Source organism: Bactrocera oleae, chromosome 5 (genome assembly GCF_042242935.1).
Source record: "Bactrocera oleae isolate idBacOlea1 chromosome 5, idBacOlea1, whole genome shotgun sequence".
Lineage (NCBI taxonomy): Eukaryota > Metazoa > Arthropoda > Insecta > Diptera > Tephritidae > Bactrocera > Bactrocera oleae.
Genome location: NC_091539.1, coordinates 28,004,491 through 28,020,000, shown reverse-complemented (window position 1 = coordinate 28,020,000; position 15,510 = coordinate 28,004,491). Strand labels below are relative to the sequence as shown.

At 41.3% G+C, this 15,510-nt stretch overlaps 1 protein-coding gene across 2 annotated transcripts in view; it reads left to right on the top strand.

Moving 5' to 3' along the window:
• The window catches only part of sqh (Myosin regulatory light chain sqh), a 19,028-nt gene extending 6,307 nt beyond the window's left edge, over positions 1–12,721 (top strand). For both annotated transcript variants that reach the window (XM_070110740.1, XM_070110739.1), the window contains exons 2-3: positions 11,845–12,281; positions 12,407–12,721. In XM_070110740.1, the coding sequence (XP_069966841.1) occupies positions 11,862–12,281; positions 12,407–12,511 (525 nt within the window). In that variant the 5' untranslated portion in view covers positions 11,845–11,861 and the 3' untranslated portion in view covers positions 12,512–12,721. The remainder of the gene's footprint in view (positions 1–11,844; positions 12,282–12,406) is intronic.
• Positions 12,722–15,510: the final 2,789 nt, after the last annotated feature.

Here is a 15,510-nt window from a genome sequence, read left to right as displayed (position 1 = left end):
GACAGTTCTGTCGCAAAGAAGACTAAAAATAAGGAGCTTGAGGTTCGATTCCACCTCAAACTTTTCGAGGGCTTTAACCACTGCCTCTGGTCGCACGTTATTGAAGGCCCCCTCGATGTCGAGAAAGGTGTCCACAGAAAATTCCTTGTGCTTGAGAGCTATCTCCAGCCATGACACTACATCATGCAAAGCAGTGTGCCTGCCTTTGATATAGGCATGCTGCGCCCGTAACAGTTTACCCCTCGGTATTCTGCTCCTAATGTACAGATCCATAAGCCTCTCCAATGTTTTCAACAGAAACGAGGATAGGCTGATGGGCCTGAAATCTTTTGTACCGACGTGAGAGCTTTTGCTGGCCTTCGGAATAAAAGTAACCTTAACCTGTCTCCAGACTTTCGGGACATGGCCCAGTCTAACACAGTTCGCGTAGATGGCGGCCAGCCAGCTGCATGACATCTTAACCGTACGCTGGAATAATGCCATCGGGCCCCGGGGACTTAAAGGGTTTGAAGGATTTCAACGCCCAGGTAAGGTGACGATCGTCCAGAAGGTCCAGGAAGGCTGTACAGCCCTCCTGCAGCTCCCCCAGTGGCAATTCTTCTGCAGAGGGATTTAGTGGGAAATGAGCATCCAGGAGTAGATTCAACGACTCCTCGCTGCTCGTTGTTCAACTACTATCTGCATTTTTTAGATACCCCAATTGAGTAGGATTTTTTGCAAGAATGTGCCTGAACCGTGAAGACTCATGACAGCCCTCTACACTACCGCAGAAGGCTCTCCACGAAGCCCTCTTGGCTTTCTTCAACTCGGACTTGTAAAAGACCAGTCCAGCCTTGTACAACGCCCAGTCGTTACTAGAGCCACTTTTACGGGCTTTGTTGAAAAGTCTTCTGCTCGAAGATCTGATCTCCGTTAGCTCCGAAGTCCACCAAAGGGAAACCCTTTGATTTTCTGAGTTCTCAGAGGACAGGAGCTGTCAAGAGTAGTTCTACTAACAGAGCTGAAAACCTCGACGAGCTCATCGACCGCATCCGCACATAGGATCGTGGAAGAGCTGATCGAAGCTTACTGCAGTACAGGACCCAGTTGGCATTCCTGAAATTTCTATAGGTTTTGAGCTCCGGACGTGAGGCCTCCAAGCTGAAACCAATATATTTATGATCGGAGAAGGAATGGTCGTCTAGAACCCTCCATTCCGTAATCAAGGGAGCAATTTCCCTAGAGGCTAGCGTAACGTCAAGGACTTCCGCCCTGCTAGCAGTCACAAAGGTAGGGGTTTTCCCTCTATTACATATAGAAAGGTCTACACTACAAATAAAATCAAAAAGTGACTCACCTCTTGCGTTGATGTCCGAGCTCCCCCAGACGGTGTGCCTTGAATTAGCATCCGAGCCTATTAAGACTGCGACTCCTTTGCGCCTGGCCTCTGCCAGAGCCCTTCTCAGCAGGTACGGAGGTGGCTCCACCTCGTCGTCGTGCGGCATGAGGGCTGAGACAAGCCAGAGTTCTCCAGCACTGCCCTCCAGTCTAGCAGTGACGACATCTTCGTTGCTGAAATTAGGCAAAAGCAAAACGTTATGTTCGTTTCTGATCAACAAGCAGGCTCTTGTTCTACCTGTGCTGTTTGCCGCCAGGAGCTTGTGGCTTTTTGTCCTTAAACCAGAGACACCGTTGCTGCTCAGCCACGGTTCCTGGATAAGGACAACGTCGGCTTCGTCCCGTCCTAGACGAAGCAATAGATCGGCGGAGGCCGACTTTGAGTGTTGGAGGTTAATTTGGAGGATCCTCATCCTCTAAACTCCTCTACAGCAGTGCGAGTTCCGCACCATCATCCGTACTATCGACCCCAGCCTCCTTGAACAAGCGCCCGAGACTGCAGACGGATCCATCATCGCCTGACGATCCGTGCTCACCCCCCACTTTCCCGTTGTTGTTGTTGTAACGGTTATCTAGTCCCCGCTTGGATGGTAAGTAATAGTTTGGTTGTCGTCGCCGTCATCTAACGGGAGGCCCAAGAAACGGGCTGTTTCGACGGGGTCGGACCATAGGGAAAAGGTGTTAGATGAGTTGGGTTTGTTGGGCATGCAAAGAGGTGGTTAGTATCATGGGGGGCCTCATTGAATGCAGGACATGTGTTTGGTATGTCGGGGTCTATTCTGAATAAGTTGGAGTTTAACCTGCTACAATATTCAGAACGAAGTTGCGCGAGGGTCACTCTGGTTTCGCCGGGCAACTCGAGCTCTACGTCTGCTATAGGTGGTGGTTTGACTCCTAGTACGCCATTCACTGAGAGGGAGTCGATGAAGGTGTTAATGGCTCCACTGTGAATGGCGGTCAGTGCTTGTCTGTAGTTTGTTGCGTCCGAAGTCCGGTCGGCGTACTGCGAAAACACCCCAGCAGAAACTGCTGGAGAGGAGCTCATTATGTTCCTTAACCGGAAGCATAAGGGCCTCACTATGTAGGTGTTCAATTGGGGACATCAAGAGGCACCTCGTGATAGTCCGGAGTGCAGTGTTTTGACAAGTCTGAAGCTTCCTCGTCTGCGTTGCACTACATCCAGGTGACCAAATTGGTGATGCGTAGTTTAGGACCGGCCGGCTGATTGCTTTGTAAGTTGCCAACAACGTTTCTTTGTCTATTCCCCAAGAGCTGCCGGCAAGCGACTTGAGTATTTTGTTGCTACTCTGTACTTTGGCAGTTATCGCGGTCGTGTGAGGAGTGAAGGAGCACAGACTGTCCAATGTGACGCCTAAAATTTTAGGGTTATTTACTGTCGGAATTTTTGTGCCATCGACTGAAATGTTTAGGTCCAGTCTGTATTCCTTCGTCCAATTTGTGAAGATGGTCGCTGTGGATTTAGTGGGGGAGAGTGTTAGGCTCCTTGCAGAGAAGAAGCGAGAAAGATCGGAGAGGTAGCTGTTTACTTTTGAGCACATGCCATCGATTCCATTGCCCGACGTCAATATCGTGCAGTCATCAGCGTACGAGGTCACTGAAATTCCCGCTGTTGGCTGGGGGAGTTTCGAAATATAGAAATTAAACAGTAGTGGGGAGGGGACACCGCCCTGCGGAACCCCCTCTTTAATTTTTCTAAGTTTGGAGTTTTGACCTCGAAACAGTACGGATGAATGCCGACCGCTCAGGTAGTTCATAGTCCACCGCTTCAGCCCTGGAGGGAGCGTTGATTGTTCTAGGTCCTCAAGTAGCGTTGTGTGATTGACTGTGTCAAAAGCTTTTGACAATTTCAACGCTACGAGGATCGTCCTCTCGCAGGGTGGCTTCTGGTTCAGGCCATGAACTATCTGGGCGTTTATGACGCTAAGAGCTGTGGTGGTGCTGTGCACTTTTCGGAAGCCATGCTGATGGTCTACTAGACTCAGGTGGTGAGTAAATGAAGGGAGTAACAAGGCCTCAGGTGTCTTCACTACTGGGGAAAGGAGAGTTATCGGGCGATAAGACTCCCCTTTGTTGGCGGGTTTCCCAGGTTTCAGTAGTGGGACCACTCTTCCGACTTTCCACACATCGGGTATTTGAAGAGTGGACATCGACAAGTTGAGGACCTTGGTGAGATAGTTTACTCCCGTTGAGCCTAGATGTTTTAGCATCAGCATGCTTATTCCGTCAGGGCCGATGGATTTAGACGATTTCGCCTTTTTGATGACACTGAACCTCCCCATCGCTGAAAGTAAGTGGTGCGCAGTCTCTTGGTATTTTGCGCAGCCGTCGGGTAACACATCGTTTGGCCTTGTCGGTCGAAGGGTGCAGTGTAAACTGCCGGCTAAAAGAGCTCGCGCACTTCTTCGGGTCCGAGGAGGCATGACCATCGAATTGAATTATTATTAATTGAAACTATTACAGGTGCCCATAATTCTGGTGGGGGCTTCGTCATATTCATTGTGCAGAATGTCGAATCGTCAATCTGCTCCGCCAGCTCCATCCCCCTACGATCGTTTGACAGGCAGGAATGCCAAAGATCGTGATGCGCGTTAAAGTCGCCTAGCACCAAATGGTTTTCACCACGAAGCAGCGCACCTATGTTCGGGGGATATCCTGTTGGGCAAGATGTAACTGGGGGGATGTATATGTTAAATATTTCGAGCTCGGCATCGCCTGACCGGACAGCTATACCCTGACATTCAAGGGTAGTGTCCCTGCGGTCGATGTCACCATCGATTAAACGATATTGCACGGTGTTGTGCAATATGAAGGCTAGGCCTCCACCATTATCTCGCTCGCGATCCTTACGCAAAACGTTGAAACCTGCACAACTCAGAAGATCTGAGCGGCTGTTTAGCTTGGTTTCTTGGACCGCAGCTATTGATATACGTTCCCGACTCATATATGCAACTATCTCCTCGATCTTGCTCAGGAGTCCGTTGCAGTTAAATTGTAGGATTCGGGTTTGTCGCGGGTATCCAGTCGTGATCCTGGGGGTGAGGGAGGTACGTATAGGTGGTGGTTGTTGCAGCTGTAATACCCGCATGGGCGGTTGTCGCACTGTGGTGTTGTTTGGCGACGCCACTTGATGGGATTGCGGGGGCAGACTCCTACAGCATGGGGCAATATATGACGCACTCCACTCACGTGTGGTGCGCAGTCCGGAACACGACAGAAAGTGACACCAGCCAGTGCAAGAATTGCACTTGACTGATGTGACGTTCCGGCGTATTACGGACTGACACACGGGACAGACTGTGCGAGGAACCAGGAGTTGCTGATTGGTTCTCGCACGGGGATTGGAGCAGGATGAAGGTAGAGGGGGTTGATCAGATTGGGAGTCATGCTGCCTAGAGCTCCTTAGGGCCGTAGAGGTCCTTTCTTGGCCACTCAGTTGGAGTGGCGGACCAGTGCGCGAATCTGGTGCAGATTGCACAACCGTTAAAGCTGGTGTCGCAGTATTGCGTTGGCAGCATAGGGCCACATAACTCGTGGACCACTCCCGCTTTCCCACTTTCCCGTCATTAACGTCGCTTAGCACCCTTTTAGCCCACTCAACTGTGCTAGCATGCTGATCAGAATTCTGGTCAGCCTGCTTGCCACCATAGCGCTCCAAAATCTTAGCAGCCAGCCGACGGTCCGACTTCAGTTTTTTAGCTGTGGTCACGCGCTTCCCCCCGGAACCCTTAGCGTTCGCTGAGGACCCCGCGCCCCCCATGAACTTAACAGAGGTTCCTCTGCTAGTGCTGGCGATTCCTGCCTAAGGTGTCAGTCGGCAGATTCCTGCCCACTCTCCCTGCCTTACCGCTCCTAGTGACGGTAAGTCAGTCCGTTCCCACGACAGTCGGGTCTACGTAACCGGAACGGACCCGGATTTATTCTGGCCAAGGACTGTCAACTCGGTAGAATTCTGCCGCTACAACAACAACGGTAAGTCAGACACCCCCGGAATTTTTCTCCTCACCCTTTAGCGGGGACGGTTTCGTCCCCATGGGTGAGGATGTCCCCCACAGGGAACTGTCCCCTTTTGAAGAGGTCGGTTTCGACCTGCTTCCTCCATCGTCCTTGGTTGTGTAGTTAGTATTCGTTTTGATTGGGTCCCCACTCAGAGCCGCTATCCGTCTCCTGGAAAGGTAGTCGCCTATAAATGGACCGAAGGTTGTCTCAGTTACGAGGCCAAGGCGAGGGTTGACGCACGCCCTTATAAGGCAGTGCGTTCAGAGCCGACCAGCGCAAAGAAGGAGTCATCTCAACAAACACCTACCACACCAACTTAATTATGACAGAAGGGGAACGTACTCTGAGGCCTGCCATGGTTTTAACGGAACGGAGGCGGCCTTGGTATTAGCCCATCAGCCATTTCTGCAGGGTGTCACCCCTGCATACTCAGGTGACAGAATACCACGACCACCAGCTCAGGGTTCAAACCGTTCCATCTAAGAGTCCAAGCTATGTCCGTGTCGAGCAAAGGTCAAATCCGTAGGAGTTCTAGAAAAGGCCGTAAAACCGCAGTTCATTTAGCGTTACTCAGGATGCACCGCGTGGAGGCGAACCTGCTCTACATCATTTCAAGCTAACTGAACGCAGACTTAATTGTGCCTATGTTTACTTGTTCTTACACTAAAATCCCGTTAGCACAAAAATTAAAATAGGAATATACATTTTTGTTTTTGCATTTTGAACTTAAGAATATAAATAAGAAATACATGTAGAAAATTTGAACTAAATTACCTATTTACATTGTGTTTTTAGATTACATACGTATTTATATATGTATGATTAGCCCTGCGGTCACACATCCCGGTAAATCGTTGCCAGTAAAGAATACGTATTATTACCAAAACTATTCCAACCGGCATGCAACGTTCTTGTGTGGCCATACGTGCAAGTTCATTTTGAAAAATGTTTTAACGGGCGTAGGTTATTTGCATTTACATGTAAAACTTTATACGGCTGTCGGCGGTCTAATGCCCTATTTTAATGTGTTTTTATATTTTGTAGTTAAGCGTGTTCCGACAAGTTCTTGAATATAAAACTAGTTAAAAGATTACTAAGCTACCACATTTTTTTATATGTACATATACAGTTACAGACAATAAACTACTACTAATTTTCCATTCTAAAAAAAATTAAATTTTATTTGAATTCAACTAAAATACTTTTTTTTATTTACTTCACGTCAAGTGTTATTAGTGACAGTAAAAATATTGGAAAAAACAATTCATAAATATTGCAAAACCAAAGGTAAAATACAATAGAGGACAAAAAACTTGAATTCTTATATCTTATAATAATAATTATACATATTTTAAGAGAACTAATACAAAAGATTTTTTGTACTTTGTAGCGTACCCTTATTGTCTAAAACATCTGCACATTTTCTAGGTATAGACTGAATTATGCTACGGCATGTGCACTAAACCTTCTCCCAGAGTTCCGATTTATTTTTGGGTTTGACAGGTCCTTAAAGATTTTCCCTAATTTTTCGATTGGATTTGAGTAAAAATTGAGATATCTTCATAAAACTTGGTACCGTAAGACGGTTGGTATTGCAGATAATCGGACCACTGCCACACCCACAAAACGCCATTAATCAAAAACAAATAAATTGCCATAACTAAGCTCCGCAATAAGATACAAGACTGTTATTTGGTACAAAGGATCACATTAGGGAGGGGCATCTGCACTTAAAATTTTTTTTAAAAAGTGGGCGTGGTCCCGCCCCTATTAAGTTTAATGTGCACATCTTGTAAACCGCTGAAGCTATAATAACCAAATTCACTGGGAGCAAATCGGGTGACAAGCCCGCCCACTCCCCATATAACGGTACTATTAAAAAAATACTAAAAGCGCGATAAACCAAGCCCTAAACACGCCAGAGACATTAAATTTTATCTCCGGGATGGTATGAGATGAATTTATCGGAACCGCGTTCAAAATTAGTCAGTGGGCGTAGCACCGCCCACTTTTAGGTGAGACCCCATATCTTGGGATCTGCTTAACCGATTTCAAGCAAATTCGGTGCATAACGTTCTTTTCATATTTCTATGTTATAGTGCGAAAATGGGCGAAATCGGGCTACAACCACGCCTATTTCCCATATAACACCATTTTCAATTCCATCTGATTCTTTCACTTTCCACTATGCATATCAAGCAACAATGATTATATCGGGGTAAAACTTTAGGTGAATAATACGTTTAAAGTATGCCACCTTGTGACCAAAAATTGTCTAAATCGAACCAAAACTGTTCAAGCCCCTAAGTACTAAATATGTGGACCCCAGTGCCTATAGTTGACCTTCTACCGAAAATATCGTCAATCCACATAGTATAAAATGTTCGGTTACATCCGAACTTAGCCCTTCCTTACTTGTTATACTCTCGCAACCTGTTGCTACAGAGTATAATAGTTTTGTTCACCTAACGGTTGTTTGTATCACCTAAAACTAATCGAGTTAGATATAGGGTTATGTATATATAAATGATCAGGATGAAGAGACGAGTTGAAATCCGGGTGACTGTCTGTCCGTCCGTCCGTCTGTCCGCCCGTCCGTCCGTGCAAGCTCTAACTTGAGTAAAAATTGAGATATCTTTATGAAACTTGGTAGACATGTTTCATGGTACCGTGAGACGGTTGGTATTGCAGATGGGCGTAATCGGACCACTGCCACGCCCACAAAACGCCATTAATCAAAAACAAATAACTTGCCATAACTAAGCTCCGCAATAAGATACAAGACTGTTATTTGGTACACAGGATCACATTAGGGAGGGGCATCTGCAGTTAAAATTTTTTTTTAAAAAGTGGGCGTGGTCCCGCCTCTAATAGGTTTAATGTGCATATCTCCTAAACCGCTAATGCTATAATAACAAAATTCACTGGAAGCAAATGTTTTTAGCACTTCTATTGACGGTGTGAAAATAGTTGAAATCGGGTGGCAACTCCGCCCACTCCCCATATAACGGTACTGTTAAAAACTACTAAAAGCGCGATAAATCAAGCACAAAACACGCCAGAGACATTAAATTTTATCTCTGAGATGGTATAAGATGACTTTATAGGAACCGCGTTCAAAATTAGACAGTGGGCGTGACACAGCCCACTTTTAGGTGAAAACCCATATCTTGAGATCTGCTTAACCGATTTCAACCAAATTCGGTGCGTAACGTTCTTTTCATGTTTCTATGTCATAGTGCAAAAATGGGCGAAATCGGATTACAACCACGCCTATTTTCCATATGACACCATTTTAAATACCACTTGATTCTTTCACTTTCCACTATGCAAATCAAGCAACAATGATTATATCGGCGTAAAACTTTGCGTGAATAATACGTTTAAAGTATGCCACCTTGTGACCAAAAGTTTTCTAAATCGAACCAAAACTGTTCAAGCCCCTAGGTACTGAATATGTGGACCCCAGTACCTATAGTTGACCTTCTACCGAAAATATCAGTCAATCCACAAAGAAATCTCAAACGAGTATACCATTTGACTTTGCGAGAGTATAAAATGTTCGGTTACATCCGAACTTAGCTCTTCCGTACTTGTTTAATTTAAGTTTGTTAATTTTTAACCAACACTTAACAGTTTATCTGGACACTCTTTATAATTTTCTCCTTCAGCGTAAATTAACGTATCATCCGCATATAAAATTATGTAATTTTTAATTTTGTTCTATATTATTTATAAATAATATGGGTCCAATAATTGACCGTTGTGGTACTCCTTTTTACACAGGTTTGGCAGTTCAAATCGGAAAAAAAATGTAGAGCCTAGTTTAAAAAATCTGAACTAATTAACAATAATCTTTCAAAAATTTCTTGAGTTTATGTTTTTGTATAATATTGTTTGCTTACATGTTTATATTTAAGTGAATGCTGGTGTGTGTGCGAGTGTTTTGACATTCACTGAAAAAGCACGTTTTATGGGCCTCCCGTTAAATGATTTCGATGGCAACTAACTTGTGCCTTGACACTCAAATATGGTCTAGATAACCGATAGGACAACAACTATAACAACATGTGTTGTTCACGCGACGCTATTATCTAGACAATATATTTATTGTTTACATAATTTAAATGTGAACCTTCCTATTTTTTAATTTGGGTAAAACTGAACACAGTGTGTTACATTTTTTCTAAAATCGATTGAGTAGTTTGGAAGTTGGCCTAGGGAAATCCTCTCACGTGATTTTTATATACTTACATGCAGTTGCGGTCAATTTAATAGTGGTGCAAAGAATGTATAAAATAAATAAAGAAGATGTTGGTTTGTTATTTGCTTAATATTTACTTCGCTCTTTATTTTAGCGAATTATTTTATTTACATGTTATTTATAAAAGAACACTTAAGAAATTAATTCATTTTAATATTACTTAACTTTCAAGCGCGCACGCGACATCGATTTGGCCGTATTGAATACATTTTCGCTAATAATAATAGTAATTATCATTATCATCATGTCCTGAGTAGCTTGTCTTGGTTTCACTACCTACCGAATAAATAGTTTACCCTTACTACCCACGACCCCTCACCGCACATCATGTCACAGAAACATTTGTAGATGCCACACTACCTTCATTTGCAATGAATATTATCTTAGCGAAGATCCCAATTTATAAATAGACCTAAGCTGGTCGTTATTTTAATTATTTGATCTCATGAAGGCAACTGATTTTATAATTTAATTTTTTGTTATTAGTTACTAGATATTTATAGCTAGTTTCAAGCCCCTATGATGGTTTTTTGTTCCTAAAAATTGGATTTTAATCCAAAGAGAAGTTGAGTTTTGAGCAAAAGGATTCTGCTTTGAGAATCTTACTACGCGCTTAGCTTCTCTGTCAGTTATTTCCGGACGACGGCCACGTATTCCAAGATTCGGTTTTTATTTTAAGTCATTTTGAATTCTTGTCGGTGAACAACTAATTTAATTTTCAACTTTATACGTTTTGCATTTTGAAATAAGTTTTTTTTTACAAGATCGTGCTGATAAGCCGTGTAGTGCTTACCTCATCCCATTGCTTTTATATTTGTGTTTGGACAATTTAATCCTTGCACTACTATTATTTTGACTGCCTCAATAGCTTACACTTAAGAAAATAAATAAAAGTGATAAGCTATACAGTTTGCAATAATTAACATTTTAAGTAAAATTTTTCTTCATTCTTTAAGTAAAATTGATACTTTGTATGTCCATCTTTGTGCTCTATCATGTTTTGCAATCTCTTATTCATAGAATGCACCAAATCTTGTGTAGGGAGGGTGTGGCAGCACGTTTTACTATAACCATTCCTTAAGTGAAGGAGAATGTTTCGGGTCGTTATCCTGAATAAAGCAGTATCCACCATTTAAACTGACTTAAGCTGCTGACAGAGCAAACTAATTTTTAATATTGCCTGTAGTCCATTACTTACATAATTCCTTTGATGAAAACAAGGTTACCGACGCCATTTGTTCCCACTGCACTCCTTTTACTTCCATGGCACCATACACCACACAATGCAGCCTCCTCCGAGCTAACAGTCTTATTTAGTTTTTTTTTATACTTTAGCGGTTAGCCCTCTTTACGCCCTACAAATCGACGACCGTCAGATCCAAATAAATAAATTTGGACTCATCAATACAAATTTCAGAATCAAAAGTTTCTTCATCCGTGTAATAGTATAGTAAATATTTCTCTTCGATAATTATGGCTTGTTTCGTGGTGTATACGCTCTAAAATCGGAGAAAGCTTAAAATGCTGAACATTTTGATGGTGGAGTTTTGCTATGGCAGCTTCTTTCAACTCCTTGGCGTTAGTGACGACGGCAACTTTACTTTCAGCCACGTTCCACTATTATGAAGTCTTGCAACTCCACCTATCCTTTTGTATTTATTAATATTGTACTGAACAATAGTATGTGTTTATTGAAAACATTGCCTATTTCGCTAGTACTTTTGTTCTGTTGCCAATATTTGACTACCAGAGGCTGTAAATCTGTTGTTTGTTTATTTATCATTTTTTCTTTAAAAACTACAACCGCACAAAAGAAATTCGATTATCAAATAACACATTTTGACCATACGAAAATAATACCAGACCAAAATAACGCTACCTACTTGATAACTACATTTAAAGCGTTGCAGCGTAAGTGTACAAGTTTTTTTTTGCTTGTCAGATATGGAATATTTTATTTTTTTTGCAATTAAAATTGATTTCTGTTGCGTGGTACCCATGCATCGCGCTTCATTTTTGTATCCATCCTTATATAAGTTCCAAATGTTTTTGTTTTTTACAATGCAACTTCTGCTTAAGTGGAAATCTTAATTTTCTAACTATGTAGCGTAACGAGATCGGCCTTAGATAGCACAGAATACTAAAACTTCTATAGAAAAATTTCTTTTTTCCATTTTTTTTTATAGATTTTTTTGGTTTAAAAATGTCTTCTCGTAAAACCGCTGGACGTCGTGCTACCACAAAAAAACGAGCACAACGCGCCACATCAAATGTGTTCGCTATGTTCGATCAGGCCCAAATAGCCGAGTTTAAAGAAGCTTTTAATATGATCGATCAAAATAGAGATGGTTTCGTTGAAAAAGAGGATTTGCATGATATGTTAGCTTCTCTAGGAAAAAATCCAACAGACGAGTATTTAGAAGCGATGATGAACGAAGCACCTGGACCTATAAATTTCACTATGTTCCTTACCTTATTTGGGGAACGCCTACAAGGAACAGATCCTGAAGATGTAATTAAAAATGCTTTCGGTTGCTTTGATGAGGAAAATAACGGTGTATTACCCGAGGATCGATTGCGCGAGCTATTGACCACAATGGGAGATCGTTTCACCGATGAGGATGTAAGTAGCATTTTACTATTGTCTATTTGTTTAGTTTTCTAAGTAAATGAAATTGTTTATATTTATATGAATTACATTAGTATTACATTTTAAATTTTGGAATATAATTTTTTTGTATATTTCAGGTCGACGAAATGTATCGTGAAGCACCTATCAAACACGGTCTGTTTGATTATATAGAGTTCACCAGAATTCTTAAACACGGTGCCAAAGACAAAGATGAGCAATAAAGCTTGTAAGCAGACTTCCACATTCCTCATAAAAGCATATTTGAGCAGATAAAATTTACCCAAATTTTCTTTATATACATACATAATTGCTTCATTCATTAGAAAGATTAGAAAACATAATTTTGTGCATGCAAATGTTTACAAGTATTATACATAAAAAACAGTAAAGTGTAATTTTTTATAATTAAAATTGGTTACATATACATACAATGAGATTTTTTATTCCCTAATATTATGTAATAATATATAAAGAAAGTATGTATAAATATAAACAAAGATAATAACAATGAGAAATGAATGATGAAAAAGAGATGACAAACATAATACTTAGATAAATAGTATTGCCAGGTCAGAATTAACATTATTGGAAAATAACCTTAAAATAACGTTAGTAATCCTAAACTTCCTTCCGGACAAGTCGGTTTACTCGAAATCTTCCTTGATCCATGTATCTCCTACCGGTTCTCAACGTGACGTCAATTCCGCAAGGTGATCGAGGTACAGAAACCTGGGAATCCTGCCAACCTAGGGGAGTCTTATCGCCCGATAACTCTCCTTTCCCCAGTAGGGAAAACACTTGAGACCTTGCTACTCCCGACCTACAGACACCACCTGAGCCTAGCCAAATACCAATACGGATTCTGTAAAGTGCACAGCACTTAGCGTCATAAACGTCCAGATAGCTCGTGGCCTTAACCAGGAACCTCCCACCTAACTGTCCGCGTTGGACTTGTCAAAAGCATTCACAGTCAACCATAATACGCTGCTTGAGGACATCGAACAAACTACGCTCCCTTCAGGACTGAAGAGGTGATCCATGAACTACAACAACAATCTAAATTAAAGAGTGTTCAACGGGGAGTTCCGCTGAGACCATCCCTGCAGTCACCTGCTTGAAACGAAGCCGCCACCTAGGAACATCAGAAGAACATCCCTCCAACACGTCGACGAATTAGCGACATATATCAACTCAGTTTCGGACGCGATTCCTTCCTAGTGAATGGCGTACTTGGAGTCCAAACACCACATATTGCAGAACAAGAGCTCAAGTTGCCGCGTGAAACAAGAGTGAACCTTGCGCAACTTCACTCTGGGTATTGTAGCTGGTTAAACTTCTACCTATCCAGACTAGCTCCCGACATACAAAACCTATGTCCTGCATGCAACGAGCCCCGTACGACACTGATCGCCTCTTTGCATACCCAATGAAACCTACTCACTTAAAATTTTGTATTGCCGATTATTAGCATAAATTGCGTGAAAAAAGTGACAGTACAACGTGATACTGTTGCAAGTGTTTCCAGAAATTTACGCAGAGCGTGATACTTTGACAAATTTGCGTGAATCTTAATTTTCTCCTTATTTACAATTTTTCAAAATATTTCTAAGAAGGAGGAGTTATTACTATTATTGTCTTATTGTACTTAAACTCACAAAATGGTTCAAATATTTTGTGCAAAACAACAAATATCAACTTCAGATACAATCGTGCTATTGGCCGGTAATTCTTAATTTTAATTTAAAATTTCGATAACTTTTCTTTGACGTTACGATATAGAGCTTTGTCGGTAACGAAATAAATACTGGCAGTAAATAATTGCACCAGTACAGCTACTGTGCTGCATATTTGCTGATACTCTGCTGATGTGCAGACAAAAATTTAACGTTGCCGATTATTTGCATAATATGCGTGCAAAAAGTGCCAGTAGAACGTGATGCTGTTGCAAGTGTTGCCAAAAATTCACGCAGAACGTGATACTTTGACAAATTTACGTGAATCTTAATTTTCTCCTTGTTTACAATTTTTCAAAATATTTCTATTATTCTATGCATACATATTTGCATATCATACGAAAAATAGATAACAGAATTCAAATTTCGGAACGAATGGTATAGATTCATTTGAAACCGAGCGCTCTTACAACCATTCAAAGAATTTAAAAGTGAAAAGGAATGCTGAAAAGGGTAGCAGCGAGCTGTTACGAACAAGAACACAAAGGAGTGGCACCCGAACAGGAGTGGCACGGTCTCTTCGTCGTTCCTCGTCGTCCCCTCGCCCACAAAAAACCGCTTTGGGTTACAAGAGTCCCAATGTAAACGCACACATACGAAACTCTTTGATTCGAAAGAGTGCTGTCAAAGGCAACAATTTTTATAACATTTGACAGTGGTGTAACTAAGGAAAGAAATAAGTTTTGAGATTTTTAAATGTATTTCTTGGGATTTTTCGGTTTTCATATAACAAAAAATATACAGATTTAATATTAATTTAACAAACTAGATATCCTACATGCGGTATAAATATATGTATATGTTTATTTTAATCACAAATGATTTTCAAAATATTTTAATATTTCAAACACTTACAAGTTTTTTAATAACCTAAGTATCAACATTACTTATTTTTTATATACTCAATAAACTAATATCTTTTGATAATTTATTCGAAAGTCAAAGTTTACATAACATTTGATGGGAATTCTAACCAAAATATGTATATACGTTGACAATTGGTACTGCTAAGCAAAACGATACTCTGCGACCAAATACACGCTCTTTCTTAAAATCAAGACTATTTTAAATCACTTTAAATAAAGATTAGAAACACATAAAAATCACCAAAAAATCTGATCACACAAATAACCCACTGATTTCGCAATTTATTTCTGCGGGATTCTTAGTGGTAGTTCGTTGTTTTGCTTGTCATCTGTTCAGTAGCTCATGAACTCGTGGTTTTTTTTGTCATCACTGAAAGTTCATGGGCTCTCTCAGAAAGCAAAGAGAAGAGTTTCGTATCATGTTATCCATATCTAACATTTTGCTTGGCCTCGCGTCAAAAACTTGTTATATGAACGTACTCATTACTCATACGTGCATCGAACTTTTCTGCCAAAACAAATGTCTGACGCAATACGAAGCAAAAGTTCTATGTGAATTGACCATTAGCGCAGAATACCAAATAGTGTTGCCAGATTATTTCGCCATGCCGTGTACAAATT